The sequence below is a fragment of the Epithele typhae genome (genome assembly GCF_022376455.1).
Source record: "Epithele typhae strain CBS 203.58 chromosome Unknown BXZ73scaffold_2, whole genome shotgun sequence".
NCBI lineage: Eukaryota > Fungi > Basidiomycota > Agaricomycetes > Polyporales > Epitheliaceae > Epithele > Epithele typhae.
Genome location: NW_025954193.1, coordinates 1,684,072 through 1,697,776, shown reverse-complemented (window position 1 = coordinate 1,697,776; position 13,705 = coordinate 1,684,072). Strand labels below are relative to the sequence as shown.

The window sequence follows — 13,705 nt, the reverse complement described above, 5'->3', positions numbered from 1 at the left end:
TTGCACCCCGTTGCAGGCCGCTGCGTCCGTCCCCCGCTGTGCTTGCCCAGGCAGCGCACGGACAAGTTGAAGCTCGGCTCCTCGGCACCGGCGCTTGCCCCTCCGTCCGGGCGTCTCCGTCGTCTGAGCTGCGTCACAAACTCGCGTCACCCCGCGTCACAGGCGGTCACAGCACCGCGCCTGCCCCGCCCCGCGCCCCGCGCCCCCACTGCGAGCGGGCGGGAGGCGAGGACAGCGGGCTCAGAGCATATGTCCGCGGGGTGCGCGCGGTGGCTGGCGGCGAGGCGAGGGCGTGCGCGGGCGTGCGCGGGGAAGAGGCGTCGAGAGAGAGGGGACGGGCGTCTGCCCAAGCTCCGCCACAGATTTGTGTTTGAGCGTGTATACCGTTATTCAGGGCTTCGCCGACCTCACGTTGCCCCCGTCCGCTCTTCCCTCCCACCACCATCCTCCTCGTCCGCCGCCCTTATCTCCCCTCCCGCCCTCGCCAGAAGAGCCCCCTGCGCGACTCTGCGCCCGACTCCTCCGAACTCCCTCCCGCTGAGGGCGGCCGCCCGGCCCCACCACCCGTCTCCGGCCTACTCTCTATCCGCCGCCGCCCACATCCCGCCCCTGTCCCCGCTCCCATCCACCATCCATCGCTCTTCCCTCCTCCCTCCCCTAGATGTTGCCCAACAACTTCGTCGTTTCCGGCCAGTCCGGCATGCCCCAGGGCCAGTCACAAGGCCAGCCGGGGATGAACAACATGCTGTGGCTACAGCAGCAGCAGCAGCGCCAGCAGCAGCTACAGCAACAGCAGAACCAGCTCGGTGCCTTCCACTCCCCCCAGGTCAATGGAAACGGAGGTCAGATGAACCAGCAGGTACGCCTCTCCCTCGCCCGTCATCGCTCGCGCGTGTCGCATCGCTCCCCCACATCTCCCACGAGACCCCCACGAACTCTCCATACGTCCTGGCCTGCACGCGTGTCTCTCGCCTTCCACGCGGACGAGGAGGTCGCCGTCCGAGGCCTCCATCTCTCCCTCCACCGCCTTAATCTCCCTGCACCAGCATTTACTCACGCCCGTCTGATTATGTCATCATCCCACCTGCATCCTGTCTGCCCTTCTTCCCGCCCGTACTGACCTTCTCTTCCTCTCGCTCATGTAGATGCTCCAGATGCTCCGTCAGCAGCAACCAGCCGCTCGACAGATGAACTTCAGTGGCATGCAGCATCTCGCCGGCAACAACGCCTCCCCGTTTCAGCATGACCCCTCTCAGGGTCTCCAGAACGTTCACGCCCAGGTCGGAAACGCCCCGACGCCGCAGAACATCAACCAGCTCCAGATGCAAGCTATGCGCGCAGGCCAGCCCAACGGCATGTTTTCAGCCCAAGGCGGATCGATGAACCGTCAGCTCGATATGCTCATGGCCCACAACCAAGAGAACCAGCGAGCTATGGGGAACAACGCCTCCATGGCCATGGTCCAGCGCGCGCTCCAGCAACAGAGCCAGCTTCAGTCGCAAGGCCCTCAACAATCGCACCACCAGATGAACGCGACACAGATACCCGGTCTTTTCCCCGGGGGTCCCAACATGAACGCCGCGTCGATGAACCCCAACCTCGCTAGCAGCATGCAGCTTGCGCAAATGCGTCAGCAACAGCTCCTGAACCAGTCCCAGCAGGGCCTGCAAGACTCCTCGTTGCAGTCACAACAGAACGGCGCCGGTCAAGGACAGGCCAGGCAACCAAGCATCCACGAGATGAATCAGCGGGCTACCGCGCTGCGGTCCGGTCTCAACGACAGCGAGGCTCGTCTCAAGAACCTTCAGAACCAGCCGGGGGTCCCGATGACTGACCAGCTCGCCATGGAGATCACGAAGGTTCAGAAGGAGGTCGAGATGCGGAGACAGGCCCTGAGTCGCGCGTTGATCATCATGCAGAACCTGCAGAACCGTGGTGTGGCAGGCTTTCCGAACGGGGCGAATGGCAATGCAGGCGCGGGTGGCTTCCCGAACGCAGCTATGTGAGTCGTTCGTGCATCTACTCTCCGACGCTCGCTAAGCTGGGGTATAGGAAACCGCCCATGGTGACCTCCCCAGTTCCTCCTCAGCGCATGGCTGCAGGGCCGCAAAACCCGGGCCAGCCGAATTGGATGTCGCAGACCGGCGCCTCCCCCTCGATGAACAACACTCCTCGACCGATGCCGCAGAACATGCGCATGCCCGGTGGACAAGCGCCCGGTATCAGCACGCCGCAGCTTCCCCCTCAGATGACTCCTCAGGCGGGTCAGCACCTTCAGCGCCCAGGGACCACAACTGGACTCAACCCCGGCGGTGCTCCTCTTGGCGCCGGCCAGCCGTCTCAGCCCGGAATGCCGAACGGTATGGGTGTCAACGGCATGAACAGGCAGCAGATGGTCGGCGCCCCGTTCCAGCCCCTTGCGCGCGAAACCTTCCAGAAGGCGTTCTATGATCAGTGGTTGCCCAAGCATGGCGCGAAGGACCACTCCATCCTCCACTTCGAAGGCCGGGACATCGACCTCTACCAGCTGCATTGCGAGGTCATCACTCAGGGCACGTTCCAGACCGTGAGTAACCTCCCTGGCCGCGCGCCGGGCTACATCCCTTACCCGTTCGAGCAGGTCAAACAGAAGGACCTGTGGCCCGTCATCGGCGCGCGGATGGGCTGGGTACATTTCCCCGGGACGGACACCGAGCCGGGCCGCGCGGGGCCCGCGCTCGCGTCCCACCTCGAGCACATCTACACCGAGTTCCTCAAGGAGTTCGACAACCAATACCTCCGCCAGCTCGTCCAACACCGGCGCACGCAAATGGCGAAGGCTGCGGCCGAGAGCGGCGGGGCCCCGCGCGCGCCTCCCGCGCTCGCGGAGATCGCCGCCAAGGACCCGAAGGTGATGGGCGAGATCGTCTCGTACTCGAACCTCTCCGTGCAGGAGATGCAGGCGCGCGGCTTGCCGCCGAACGTGATCGCAATCGTGGACCGCTACCGGGAGCAGCTGAAGCCGATGCTTGAGCAGCAGCAGAGCTTCGCCAAGAACATCCAAAACGCCCAGGGCCAGCGCAACGTCTCGAACCCGATGTTCAGTGGCATGCCCGGCCAGTCCAGCGCGAACACGCCGATGGCGAACGCTCAGCAGGCGTCGATGAACATGGCCGCGCAGATGCAGCACCTCCAGAATATGCAGCAGGCGCAACAGCAGGCCCAGGCGCAGCAGCAGGTGCTCCACCAGCAGCAGCAGCAACAGCAACAGCAACAACAGGAGCAAGCGCTTCAGCAGCAGCAACAGCAGCAGCAGCAGCAGCATCAGGCGCAGCAGCAGCAACAGCAGCAGCAGCAGGCAGGTCGGCAGCAGTCACCTCAGCAGGGCATGCAGGCGTCGGGGTCGATGATGCCCAATGGCCAGCAGGTTCAGCAGATGGCGATGAACGGACAACGAGGCCCGATGATCGCGGGCTTCAACCGCCCCACGCCCCAGCAGTCGCAGGCCGCGATGGAGATGGTGAAGCGAATCCGGGACGAGAACAAGAGTGAGTTGAACGGCCGGTAGCGCGGCGGGAATGCTCATGTGGTGTCTCTTGCAGCCCTCTATTCGAACGCCGCGCATCCGCTTCAGATTCCCGACTCGCAGCGGTTACAGTACGGCCACAGTTTCGACCAGCTCTATCATCTCGTGGTTGGGCTAGACCAGAACCTCCCGCATTTTGCGGTCTGCATGAAGGAGGACGTGATCAAGAAGCTCGTGATCATGGTGCGTCCCATCGTAACCGTTTCGTGAACGAACCTTTTTGAATGGTCAATCGTATAGATCAACGCCGTACATCAGCAGCGTGATCTGCTTTCCGGCCAAGGGCCTCCGAAGTACTTGATGCCTCTAGAATGGGTAAAGCAAATGATTGTCCAAGTGCAGCAGGCGAACTTTATGTTCAAGGGCTGGCTCAATGGCCGTCCAACTTTCCCCGGCCAGCAGCCCGGGATGGCTCCCCAGCCCCAACCGCCTCGTCAGAACGGGCAGGCTCCTCCTCTCAGTCAGCAATCTCCCTCCGCACCCACCCCCATCGCTTCATCTCCCCCCGCACCCGCTGCTCGCACCCCGTCCGCGACGTCGCCACCGTTCGTGGCTGGTACCCCTGTTCAAAAGATTCCCCAGAAGCCGACCCCCAAGTCGGAGTCCGCCTCCACCCCCACCCATACCGTCAACTCTCCCGCTGCCGCTCCCCAGACCCCCAAGGTCAAGGCAGCAGCGAAGCCGTCGAAGCCGAAGCCCGTCCCCCGCAAGTCGTCGAAAGCGATCGCCCCCAGTCCATCCGCCGGTCCGTCAGAAGTCAAGCCGCCATCAACGCCCGCGGCGGCTCCCGCGACTCCCGTGCAGAGCGCACCCACACCAGAACCCTCGTCAGGCATGAAGCGTCCGCGCGAGGACGAGACGGGGCTGGCATCGGGGCAGGCGGTCGCGCCGGCGGCGAAGAAGACTAAGTCGAACTTCGACGACCAGCCGAGCGACGTGCTAGTGAAGCGGGAGATGGAGGCGGAGAGCATCAAGACCGACGACGACGCGTCCAAGTTCTTCGATCAGATGACGAGCTGGCTGAGCCAGGTCTCGGGCGACGGCGACGACGGGCAGGGCAACCTGCTGACGATCGCGCGCACGCTCGAAGACATCCTCCAGCCGTACACGACGAACCCAGACGACAGCGGGCTCGCGCTCAGCTTGCTCGGGGGCGCGTCACCAAAGATGGGGGGCGCGACGGTGGACCCCGCCGACTTTTTCGACTTTGTGTCGTACGAGCTGCCCGAGGTGGACGCCGGGTCGAAGGCGGCGACACCAGACCTCGTACTAGGCTCGTCGTCAGTGGGACCGAGCCCGGGGTCCGCGTCGGAAACGGAGGCGCACCCGCCAGCGTCGGTGTCGGCGGCGGACACGGCGAAGATCGCGGAGCCCAAGACGGAGGAGTCGGACTCGATACCATCAGACCTCTGGCGGGCGATCGACGGCGGCGAGGCGGGTTTCTACAACTCGTCGCAGGACTGGAAGTGGGATCAGCCGATGGCGCCGGTGGACCAGCCGTGGGCGATCTACCCGTCATCATAGCCCGTGGGGAGGAAGGCCGGTGAGTATTGCGCTTGTGGACCGTTCTCGTGCTCTTATCTCGTAACGTATTTGCCTTGTGCTTGTAGTATGCCCCGTCCCTGCCGCTGCCTGCCCGCCTTGCTGCCTTCGCGTGTACATAGTGGAGTGGATGCCCCCTCGCTCGTCGCATCTCTCTGTTGTTGTTTCTTGGTTATATTAGTCGGCTCTTCTGTATTTCTATCATCGTCGCATGCTATCGATATTTCCCTGCTGCCGCTCAAACTGCCGGATGCCTTTGGCGACGCCTGGGGATGTGGTTTGGCCGAGTGCGGTGCAGCTTGGGCAAGACAGGTACGCAGAAGCCAGCGCGGGCCGCCTGCCGCCGCACGGTGTCTGCGCCTCCTCCACTTGCCCTCCACTCTCATGTCCCCGTCGCGCTCGCTGCACCATGGCGGCCCTCAACCTCAACGCGATCACCGAGAATGCGTCCAGGCTCGGCATGCGTCTGCAGGAGACCCTCTCTGAGCACACCAGAGACCTCAGCATCCGTGGCTCCGGCGCCGCCTACCTCGACAACACCGAGGACAAGGTAAAGAACATCGCCAAGCAGCTCGACTCGAACAGCGATCGCGAGAAGCTGGACGCCATGAAGCGGCTCATCGGCGTGCGTTCTTTCTGCTTATCTCTCTGCGACTCCCCCACTCCAACTGCCCTCGTGCAGCTGATCTCGAAGGGCCGGAACGTGTCCGAGTTCTTCGCCCAAGTCGTCAAGAACGTCGCGTCGCACAACCTCGAGATCCGCAAGCTGGTGTACATCTACCTCCTCCGCTACGCCGAGCAGGAGCCCGACCTCGCCCTGCTCTCGATCAACACCTTCCAAAAGGACCTCTCGGACGCAAATCCGCTCATCCGCGCCATGGCTCTTCGCGTGCTCTCGGGGATCAAGGTGCCCATGATAGCGAGCATCGTCATGCTCGCCATCAAGAAGTGCGCCGCAGACATCAGCCCGTACGTGCGCAAGGCCGCCGCGCTCGCCATCCCGAAACTCTACCAGTGAGTGTATGCCTCTCCTCGCACGCTTGCCCCATTCACCCCACCTCTTGCCCACCCCGCGCAGACTGGATTCCTCCCGCCAGGGCGAACTCATTCAGGTCATCTCCACCCTCCTCAAAGACCAGTCCCCGCTTTCCCTCGGAAGCGTCGCCATCGCCTTCGATGCCGTGTGTCCTACCCGCCTCGACCTCCTCCACCGACACTACCGCCGCCTCTGCCGCACGCTCGTAGACATGGATGAATGGGGCCAGGTCGACCTCATCAATCTCCTCGTTCGCTACGCGCGCGTCATGCTTCCACGCCCGGCCACCGATGGCCCCAGTGCAGAGCTCGACCCGGACCTGCGGCTTCTCGTCTCATCCACCGAGTCGCTTTTCCAGTCGAACAACCCCGCTGTATGTTCTTCCTCCTCCCCTTCCGTGCAATACATCTCGTGCCCCGATCCGATGACCATACTGGTGCGCTGCAGGTGGTGCTCGCCGTCGCGCGGGTCGTCTACTACCTCGCGCCCGCGGCGGAACTCCCGAAGACTGTCCCGCCCCTCCTGCGCCTGCTGCACGTCTCGACCGAGGTCGAGCGCGTCGTGCTCGCCAACCTCGCGATCACGTCCCTGTCGATATCGGTCAGTCGCTCGCGCTCGTGCCCCGTCCGCGCGCAGGCCCTGACCGGTCCAGGTGCGTGTCTCAGGAGGTCTTGTCCAAGTCGTACACCCGATTTCTGGTCAGGGCGGACGACCCGCAGCAAGTGAAGAAGGACAAGATCCGGCTGCTACGCGCCGTCGCGAACGCGGAGACGTATCCTGCGCTCCTGCGGGAGTTCATCGTCAGTGTCAACCCTCAGGTTGAGTGGTGCCGTGCTAACGCTGGCATGTCCTCAGTGCTATGCGGACGATCCGGATGACGAGCTTGTAGCGGACTCGATTCAAGCCATCGGCTACGTCGCCCGCGCTGTGCCGGAGTCGACACAACAATGTCTCACCGCGCTTATGTCCTTCATACAAAGCAAACATGGTGAGTATAGTGCTCTATGTCCAACTCTGCTGTTCGCCGACCGGCCATTCGGCAGACGTCATCGTTACGAACGCAGTCTTAGTCCTCAAGTCTCTGGTCCAGATCCGTCTGCAGCAGCAACAAGACGCAATCGCCTACGGCGCTTTCCCCTCCCAGAGCTTCTCTCCCCTTGAGATCATCGCCCGTCTCGCGCGCAGGTTAGACGAGATCCGCCACCCCAAAGCGCGCGCATGCGTCTTGTGGCTCGTCGGGCAGTACGCCGCCAGCCCCGAAAACGCCGCGAACGGCATCGCACATGCCGGCCCCGAAGGCCTCGTGCCATGGGCGCCCGACGTCCTCCGCAAAGCCGCCAAGTCGTTCGCGACCGAGGTCTGCTTCTGTTCTCTTGATTCCCCCGCAAACAGACTGATGGATTTCGCTCTCATCTTGCCCGCAGACCCCGCTCGTGAAGCTGCAGAGTGTGACACTCGCCGCAAAGCTTCTCGTGCTCAGCCCCGCCGCGCGTCCCGTCCTCCTCCTCGCCCGCTACGTCTTCTCGCTCGCGCGCTACGACACCGACTACGATGTGCGCGACCGCGGGCGCGCGCTCAGCGCGCTCCTCGCAGGGGTCGCGGGCGACCTGTACGCAACAGAGACGGGCGACGATTGGAGCCGGCACGAAGACGTCGCCGGCGTTGTCCTCCGCCGCGAGCAGGTCAAGATGGTGCTCTTCGCCGGCAAGACGAGTCCCGCTGAAGAGGCCCCCGTAGACGGTGCGCACTCTTTCTCCCTTCCTCCACACCCCCCGTGCGTCCGAATCCCGCTCAACTCTTTAACCGTCCGCGCACAGAGGACGACCGCGGCCGCTTCGGCTCGCTCGCCGCGATCACCGGCCGCTGGGCGGGCGGCGACAACTACCTGCCCGACTGGCTCGAGGAGGGCGTCGACCCTGCGCTGCGCGAGTCCGAGGCGGACCGGCTGCCGCCCGCGCCGTTCGCCGCGCCCCAGTCTGCGGCCGCCGCGGTGCGCTCGATGTCGTCGGCGTCGGGCCGGGCGTCGCCGGTGGTACTCACCCCGGGCGGCGTGTCGCCTGCGGGGTCGGTCACGAAGCAGGAGGGCAAGGCGGCGTACCTCGATTTGGACAAGTTCTATGAGGATGCGGGAGAGGAGAGCGAGGAAGAGGATGACGATGACGACGACGACGATGACGACGAAGAGGATGCTGAAGAGGACGGGGATGGGGATGGAGACGACGACAGCGGGGAGGAAGCGGAGTCAAGTGAGGAAGAGGACGATAGCGAGGATGGAGAGAACACAGCGCTCGTTCCTACAACCACAGGGTAGTCCAGGTAGCCTTCAACACATGGGACCACCTTTATGCAATCCAAGCGCCCGTTGACTTGACCGTGCTGTTCACCTCCGTCAATGCTGTTTGTGCTCAAACTGAGCAATATGAAATTTAGTGGCGTGCTCGAGCTTTTCCATGCACCTTTCAGAATAGCAAAATGTCATGGAAAGTGCGGATTTTTGCCTGCTCACCAAACAACGGCCAACGTGGGCCAACTGGGAACATCACTGCTACCGGATCCTCCCTCCCAAGCTCATCAAAGAGGCGAAGCACGCGCCCACGCCTGCAGCAATCCAGATAACTTAAGATGGGTGTCATATAAATTATACATTGTGCCAAGTACGTCGAGCGAGCCGTTTCGGTGCCCAGTGCTCATGTTATGTCCCAGCCCGCCCATGGTGAGACATTCCTAATGCGATTACATGTGTCATAAAGGTGGCTACCTCACATTGTCCAGCGAGCCTAAATCACCATTCGCGAGCTCCTTCGGGTACATTGTAATACAACGGCTGGAAAATCGGACGTCAGCATGGGATACTGCTAGAAGAACGGCCGGCTCACCGTATCGAAGACGTGGTACGCGTGGCCGTTGACCCCGCCGCGCTGGGGGTAGTACGCCATCGGGAACCGCTACGCGTGCGCCAGTAAGCACCAGTCGTCCGCAAAAACCCCAGGGTCGACACTCACATGGTCCTCGGGCAGGTTCTCCTTCCACGAGCGGAGGTACCGCGCCTCGCGGCCGTCGTCCACGACGCCCGCCCCGTGCCTCGGCACCACGAACTGCGCGACCTGCATCTCCGTGTCCGTGACCTTGCCGCGCGAGATGCGCGCGTACGCGGTGCGGTACAGCCCGCGGTAGAATATGTACTGGCACCTGCGCGCGCGCCCGTCCGTGAGCTACCCGCGCTTCGGCACCGAGAGGAGGGGGGGAGGGGGGAGGGAGGGCTCACCAGCGATCGAGGTCCTCGTCGTCGACGTCGTGCACCCGCCCGTCCTCGACCATGATCGGGTACGGGTCCGGCCGGCTCGCGTGCGGGTTCGTGACGAGGTAGCCGAGGAAGACGGCGGGGGCGGGGTGCGCGTCCGCGAGGATCCGCGCGATCTCCGTCGTCTGCAGCTCGCGGTCGACCGGGTCCTCCTCTGCGTGCGCGCGCGCGTCAGCACGCGCGGCGACGGAGAGACGGGGACGGGGACAGGGACGGGAACGGGGGCGCACCTTGGCCGTTGTGGGCGACGACGACCTTGACGGGCGTGCCGTACATGTCGAGGTATGCCTCGATCGCGGGCGCGAGCTCGCCGCGGGGGGACGGGAGGAGGTGGTGCGTCGAGTTGATGATCGGGAACTTGGAGAGGAGGACGGCGCCCCAGGTGTGCTGGTTCGGTCCGGGGCCGATGTCCACATACTGGGAGGGGGGAGATGTGAGCGTCGGGTTGTACGCTGCGCATCCGCAACATGACTCACGTAACCGAGGTCTTCCGCGATGAAGCGGGTGCTGCAATCATACGAAACCCCGTCAGCGACACCATGCATAGCAAGGGGATTCAGTCGAACGGTCCACTCACAGGTCACGGTTGCCGAACACGACGCGCTGCGCACAGTCCGCCGTCAATGCCGCCTCCTCGCGGTCGTACCAAGGGAAAACTCACATGGAGGTCCGTCTCGAGCAGCCCTACGACGTCTAGCTCCATATCCCTGGAACCCCGTCAGCACACGCTTCACGTCCACGCTCGGAGTGCGCACCTGATGAGATCGCGCATCGCTCTCTGGCTGTCCCTGCCCTCGTTGTCCAGTCCGAAATGCACCGTCCAGATCCCGGCACGCACGATGCGTGCGCCCGGGTGGGATGGCGTCGGAACAACGCCCGGTGCGCTCGAAACCGACACGTAAAGCGAGACGGCCACGAGCACCGCGAGAGCGAGCCTGAATGGGCTGCGGTGCTCCTTGGGGAGCTTCAAGGACCGGTAGAGGGCGTAGTCGGGAGCGTTGTTCGTCCCGGGCCAGTCGAAGGCGAGCGCCAGACAGGCGAACTGCGCGATGAGCACCCTGAATGTCAAAAACAATCACGAAAAGCGCGAAGTCAGCGACTCGACAAAGCAGCTCCCCCACGCGCACTCACATGTCCGTGCGCTCGCGGAAGTACTGCCCCCCGGGCACGAACGCGTACGCGACCGTGAAGGTGCTCGCGACGTCGAACAGGGCGTTCACGAGCCACGCGACCGCGGCGACCTTCGCGAGCCCCGCGCGCGCCGCCGCCTCGCGCGTCCGCGCCCACACGAGCGGGACGATGCTCATGAGGAAGAACGCGAGCACGAGCCCGCCCTCGTACCCCGCCCAGTCCCGGTGCGCGTACATCGCGTACGCGCCGCCCGCGCCCAGCGCGTAGTAGACCGGGTGCGCGAGCGCCCACCAGCCCTCGATGCCCCCCGTGAGCGCGGCGCCCCAGGCCAGGCCGAGGGCCTGCGCGATGTGCGTGATCGCGCCGTGCTGATTCGGGACCGGGCCGGTGACGGGGTACCCGGTCCACGACCACGCGATGAGCGTGCTCGCGTCCGAGAGGAGGGAATGGAGAGAGAAGATGAGCGCCCCGAGGGGGAGGGATGCGCGGAGCCAGTGGCGGGGAGGACCAGGGGAGGGGGGTTTTGTGTTCTTCCAGCGGGTCTCGTCATGCTTGTCGAATCGCTCTTCAGCCTGCCTCTGCCCCTCGTGAACGGGGACGCGTTTGAGCCAGCTGATCCATGCGAGCACGGTGAACGCAATTGCGGTCTTGTGCATCCCTCCTGATTGCGAGTCCACCAGAGGCCAGACTAGGGCGCTGTCAATATATACATGCGCGTGTACAAAAGATGATCACGTACTCGGGTTGTTGCCGTAGTTTGCATGCTTTGACACAGAGGCGAGCAAGAAGCCGACACCAGCCACTGTTCCCAGCCTTTGTCAGCGGACTTCAAGGCGACGGTCAGGTTCAACGTACGCATTGCCTGATATGCCACATTGGCGGGGGTCGCGCCAAACCACTCGACAGATGCGCTGAGAGCAGCCGCTCCGTTCGCGACAGTGACTAGCAGAAGCCGAGAGAGAGGCTGGCTCGCGACGTACGCAAGCACACCAAGGAAAGACGCCAAGCGCAGCCGCACACGACCCTGGTCGCTTAGTGCCCATTCTCTGAAAGACCGGATGCTGAGGAACGCAGGAGCGAGTGTGGAAAGCAGCGTAAGCTCTTGGCCCGATATGCCCAACTCCCATATAGAGAAGTAAAAGAGCGTCGGTGCGAGAGAGGTATAGATGGACCAGAAGACATAAGCTGCGCGGCCGTCCATGAGCAATTGAACAGCGCCTTGAAGCCGACGGGGACGTACAGAGATACACATCGCTAACGAAAGCAACTGCTGGCCAGAAGATGACGTGTTCGAACATAAAATCATCACTGTATACTGAGCGTGTAATGACACTCCATTTTGACGGTTCGCTGGACGCGTGCTTCTCCGCACCCTCGCTTGTGGCAGTCGATTTGACACTGTTGTACGTTCATGTCAACACGATAAAATCACGCAAGACGACGAAGTTGTTGGTACATTTGATCTGTGTCTGGGGCGCTGACCACTATCTACACGAATCAAGTGAGCAATCATTGATCGCACAGTCGCCGATTATATGCTCACCTTCATGTCGGTCGCGGCGAAGTCGAGCTCCGCTGCGGAATCATAGAGGACATCGAAGAAGATGAGACCCCACTCGAAGAACGCGTAGCGGGTATATGCTGCAAAGGCGGATGAGATGAGCAGCACTCGAGCAAACTGACCGCGGACGCTCACCTCCTGGTATGCGATGTACTTTGTGCTGGATGAAGAAATACACCATTGGAACGATGGTCGCAAAGAACCTGGAATGAAGTGCTCAGCCACGATCACAGCGCTCCACCTTCCGGAGACATGACGTACGCTACAAATGCTAAACGTCTGTTGCAACCTCGTCAGACTGGTGTGCAATCGGGAGCGAAATGCGACGATACCTTCTTTTCCGTGCTGCTGTGTGGGCAGCGGGCGTGCATGCGAGGGTGTAGTACATGTAGGGCAAGTTGAGGACGATATAGGAGATCATGAGGACGTCGTGGACATCGTGGTGATCGGAAGAGGTGACGAACACCCATCCTCCGCACGACAGCGTACGGAGAAGGCCGATTACGAAGACGAAGCCAGGGATACTTGAAATCGGGGTGCGGTGGAGGTACCACTGCAAGGCGCTGAGTGCGAATCTCGGACCTAGATGGAGGCAGACGACAGGGGCGCGCTCAGCAGCGGCCTACACATGCGTGAGGAGTTGGAGAGGACTGACCGGCATTGATTGCGATGAGGAGCTGGAAGATGTTGCGCTCCGGGTACCAGTCCCCGATCCTGCAAGCGACGCGTCGGAACTCCCCGGGCGGTCGACTAAGCGAGGACGATCACTCACGTGGCGGAAACGGAGGGAAACCACTCGTCCGGGTATCCGGCGACGTCGTTCTTCACGATGCGCTCGTAGTGGAGGGCGCAGGCGAGGGGGAGGGCGGAGAGAAAGGCGGCGCAAGAGAGGAAGGTGTGCGCACGGGCGACGGCGGACGCGTGCAGCACGAACGGGGGCTTGTGGCTCGAGGCGAGCGGGGACATGGCGGCTCCTGAAGCCCTGGCTGGAGAGCAGGGCGCGGTGGGCGACGGGGGAGGGCGGAGAAAGAGGGGGGAGTATGGAGGGGCCAGCCAGCGGTCCTAGGCGCACAAAAGGTGGGGCGATTCGCCCGCCTCTCTGGCGTATATATACATGGACGAGCGACTGACCAAGGACGGAGGGGGCCCAGCAAGTAAGAACGGCTTCACGAGACCGCGACGGTGCACGCGCAAGTGGCTGTTCACGAGGAGTGGTTGCTCGCGTGTGCTGCCGGCTCGGCTTGGCATCACCCAACTTGCAGTTGTATTGCTTTCGTCGCACACGGTCACACTGTCTTTCTGTCCGGTTGAACATACGCCTGGCAGCGTGTCACCGGTTTTATTGTTCACAGAATGATTGCGGCCTACGACGAGCGCAGAGGATGCGCAGGACTCTTCCGACGGTCTGTCCGCACCGCGCGCACGTGGTCCACACTCGCTGTCTATATATACCTCCCCGTTGTTTGTGGGGAGGCGGTCTGGGGCCGACTTGATCGTGATGGCGTGTTTTTAGCAGAGACCGTCTCAACCTCGTCCGCCGCGGCAGTGTTGCGGCGGTGCTCCCGTCGC

The 13,705-nt window shown here is 63.0% G+C and overlaps 3 protein-coding genes across 3 annotated transcripts; 2 read left to right on the top strand and 1 right to left on the bottom strand.

Moving 5' to 3' along the window:
• Window positions 1-661: 661 nt before the first annotated feature.
• BXZ73DRAFT_38314 (uncharacterized protein) lies at window positions 662-5,089 on the top strand (the record flags this gene model as incomplete). The annotated part of the gene is made up of 6 exons (XM_048018163.1): window positions 662-859; window positions 1,146-2,002; window positions 2,053-3,217; window positions 3,362-3,527; window positions 3,582-3,748; window positions 3,806-5,089. 6 exons carry the CDS (start codon window positions 662-664, stop codon window positions 5,087-5,089), a joined length of 3,837 nt encoding a protein of 1,278 aa, XP_047883470.1.
• Window positions 5,090-5,516: 427 nt separating this feature from the next.
• On the top strand, window positions 5,517-8,454 carry BXZ73DRAFT_38929 (adaptin N terminal region-domain-containing protein; the record flags this gene model as incomplete). Its single annotated transcript, XM_048018279.1, has 9 exons — window positions 5,517-5,732; window positions 5,790-6,121; window positions 6,186-6,516; window positions 6,591-6,743; window positions 6,809-6,943; window positions 6,999-7,131; window positions 7,187-7,500; window positions 7,568-7,883; window positions 7,961-8,454. 9 exons carry the CDS (start codon window positions 5,517-5,519, stop codon window positions 8,452-8,454), a joined length of 2,424 nt encoding a protein of 807 aa, XP_047883469.1.
• Window positions 8,455-8,925: 471 nt separating this feature from the next.
• Window positions 8,926-13,102, bottom strand: BXZ73DRAFT_96468 (Frag1/DRAM/Sfk1 family-domain-containing protein; the record flags this gene model as incomplete). Its single annotated transcript, XM_048027084.1, has 20 exons — window positions 8,926-8,967; window positions 9,020-9,088; window positions 9,146-9,332; window positions 9,409-9,598; window positions 9,675-9,861; window positions 9,921-9,951; window positions 10,022-10,047; window positions 10,106-10,151; window positions 10,200-10,502; window positions 10,576-11,263; window positions 11,315-11,377; window positions 11,431-11,760; window positions 11,816-11,973; window positions 12,032-12,063; window positions 12,119-12,216; window positions 12,272-12,339; window positions 12,398-12,415; window positions 12,469-12,718; window positions 12,792-12,850; window positions 12,909-13,102. 20 exons carry the CDS (start codon window positions 13,100-13,102, stop codon window positions 8,926-8,928), a joined length of 3,039 nt encoding a protein of 1,012 aa, XP_047883468.1.
• Window positions 13,103-13,705: the final 603 nt, after the last annotated feature.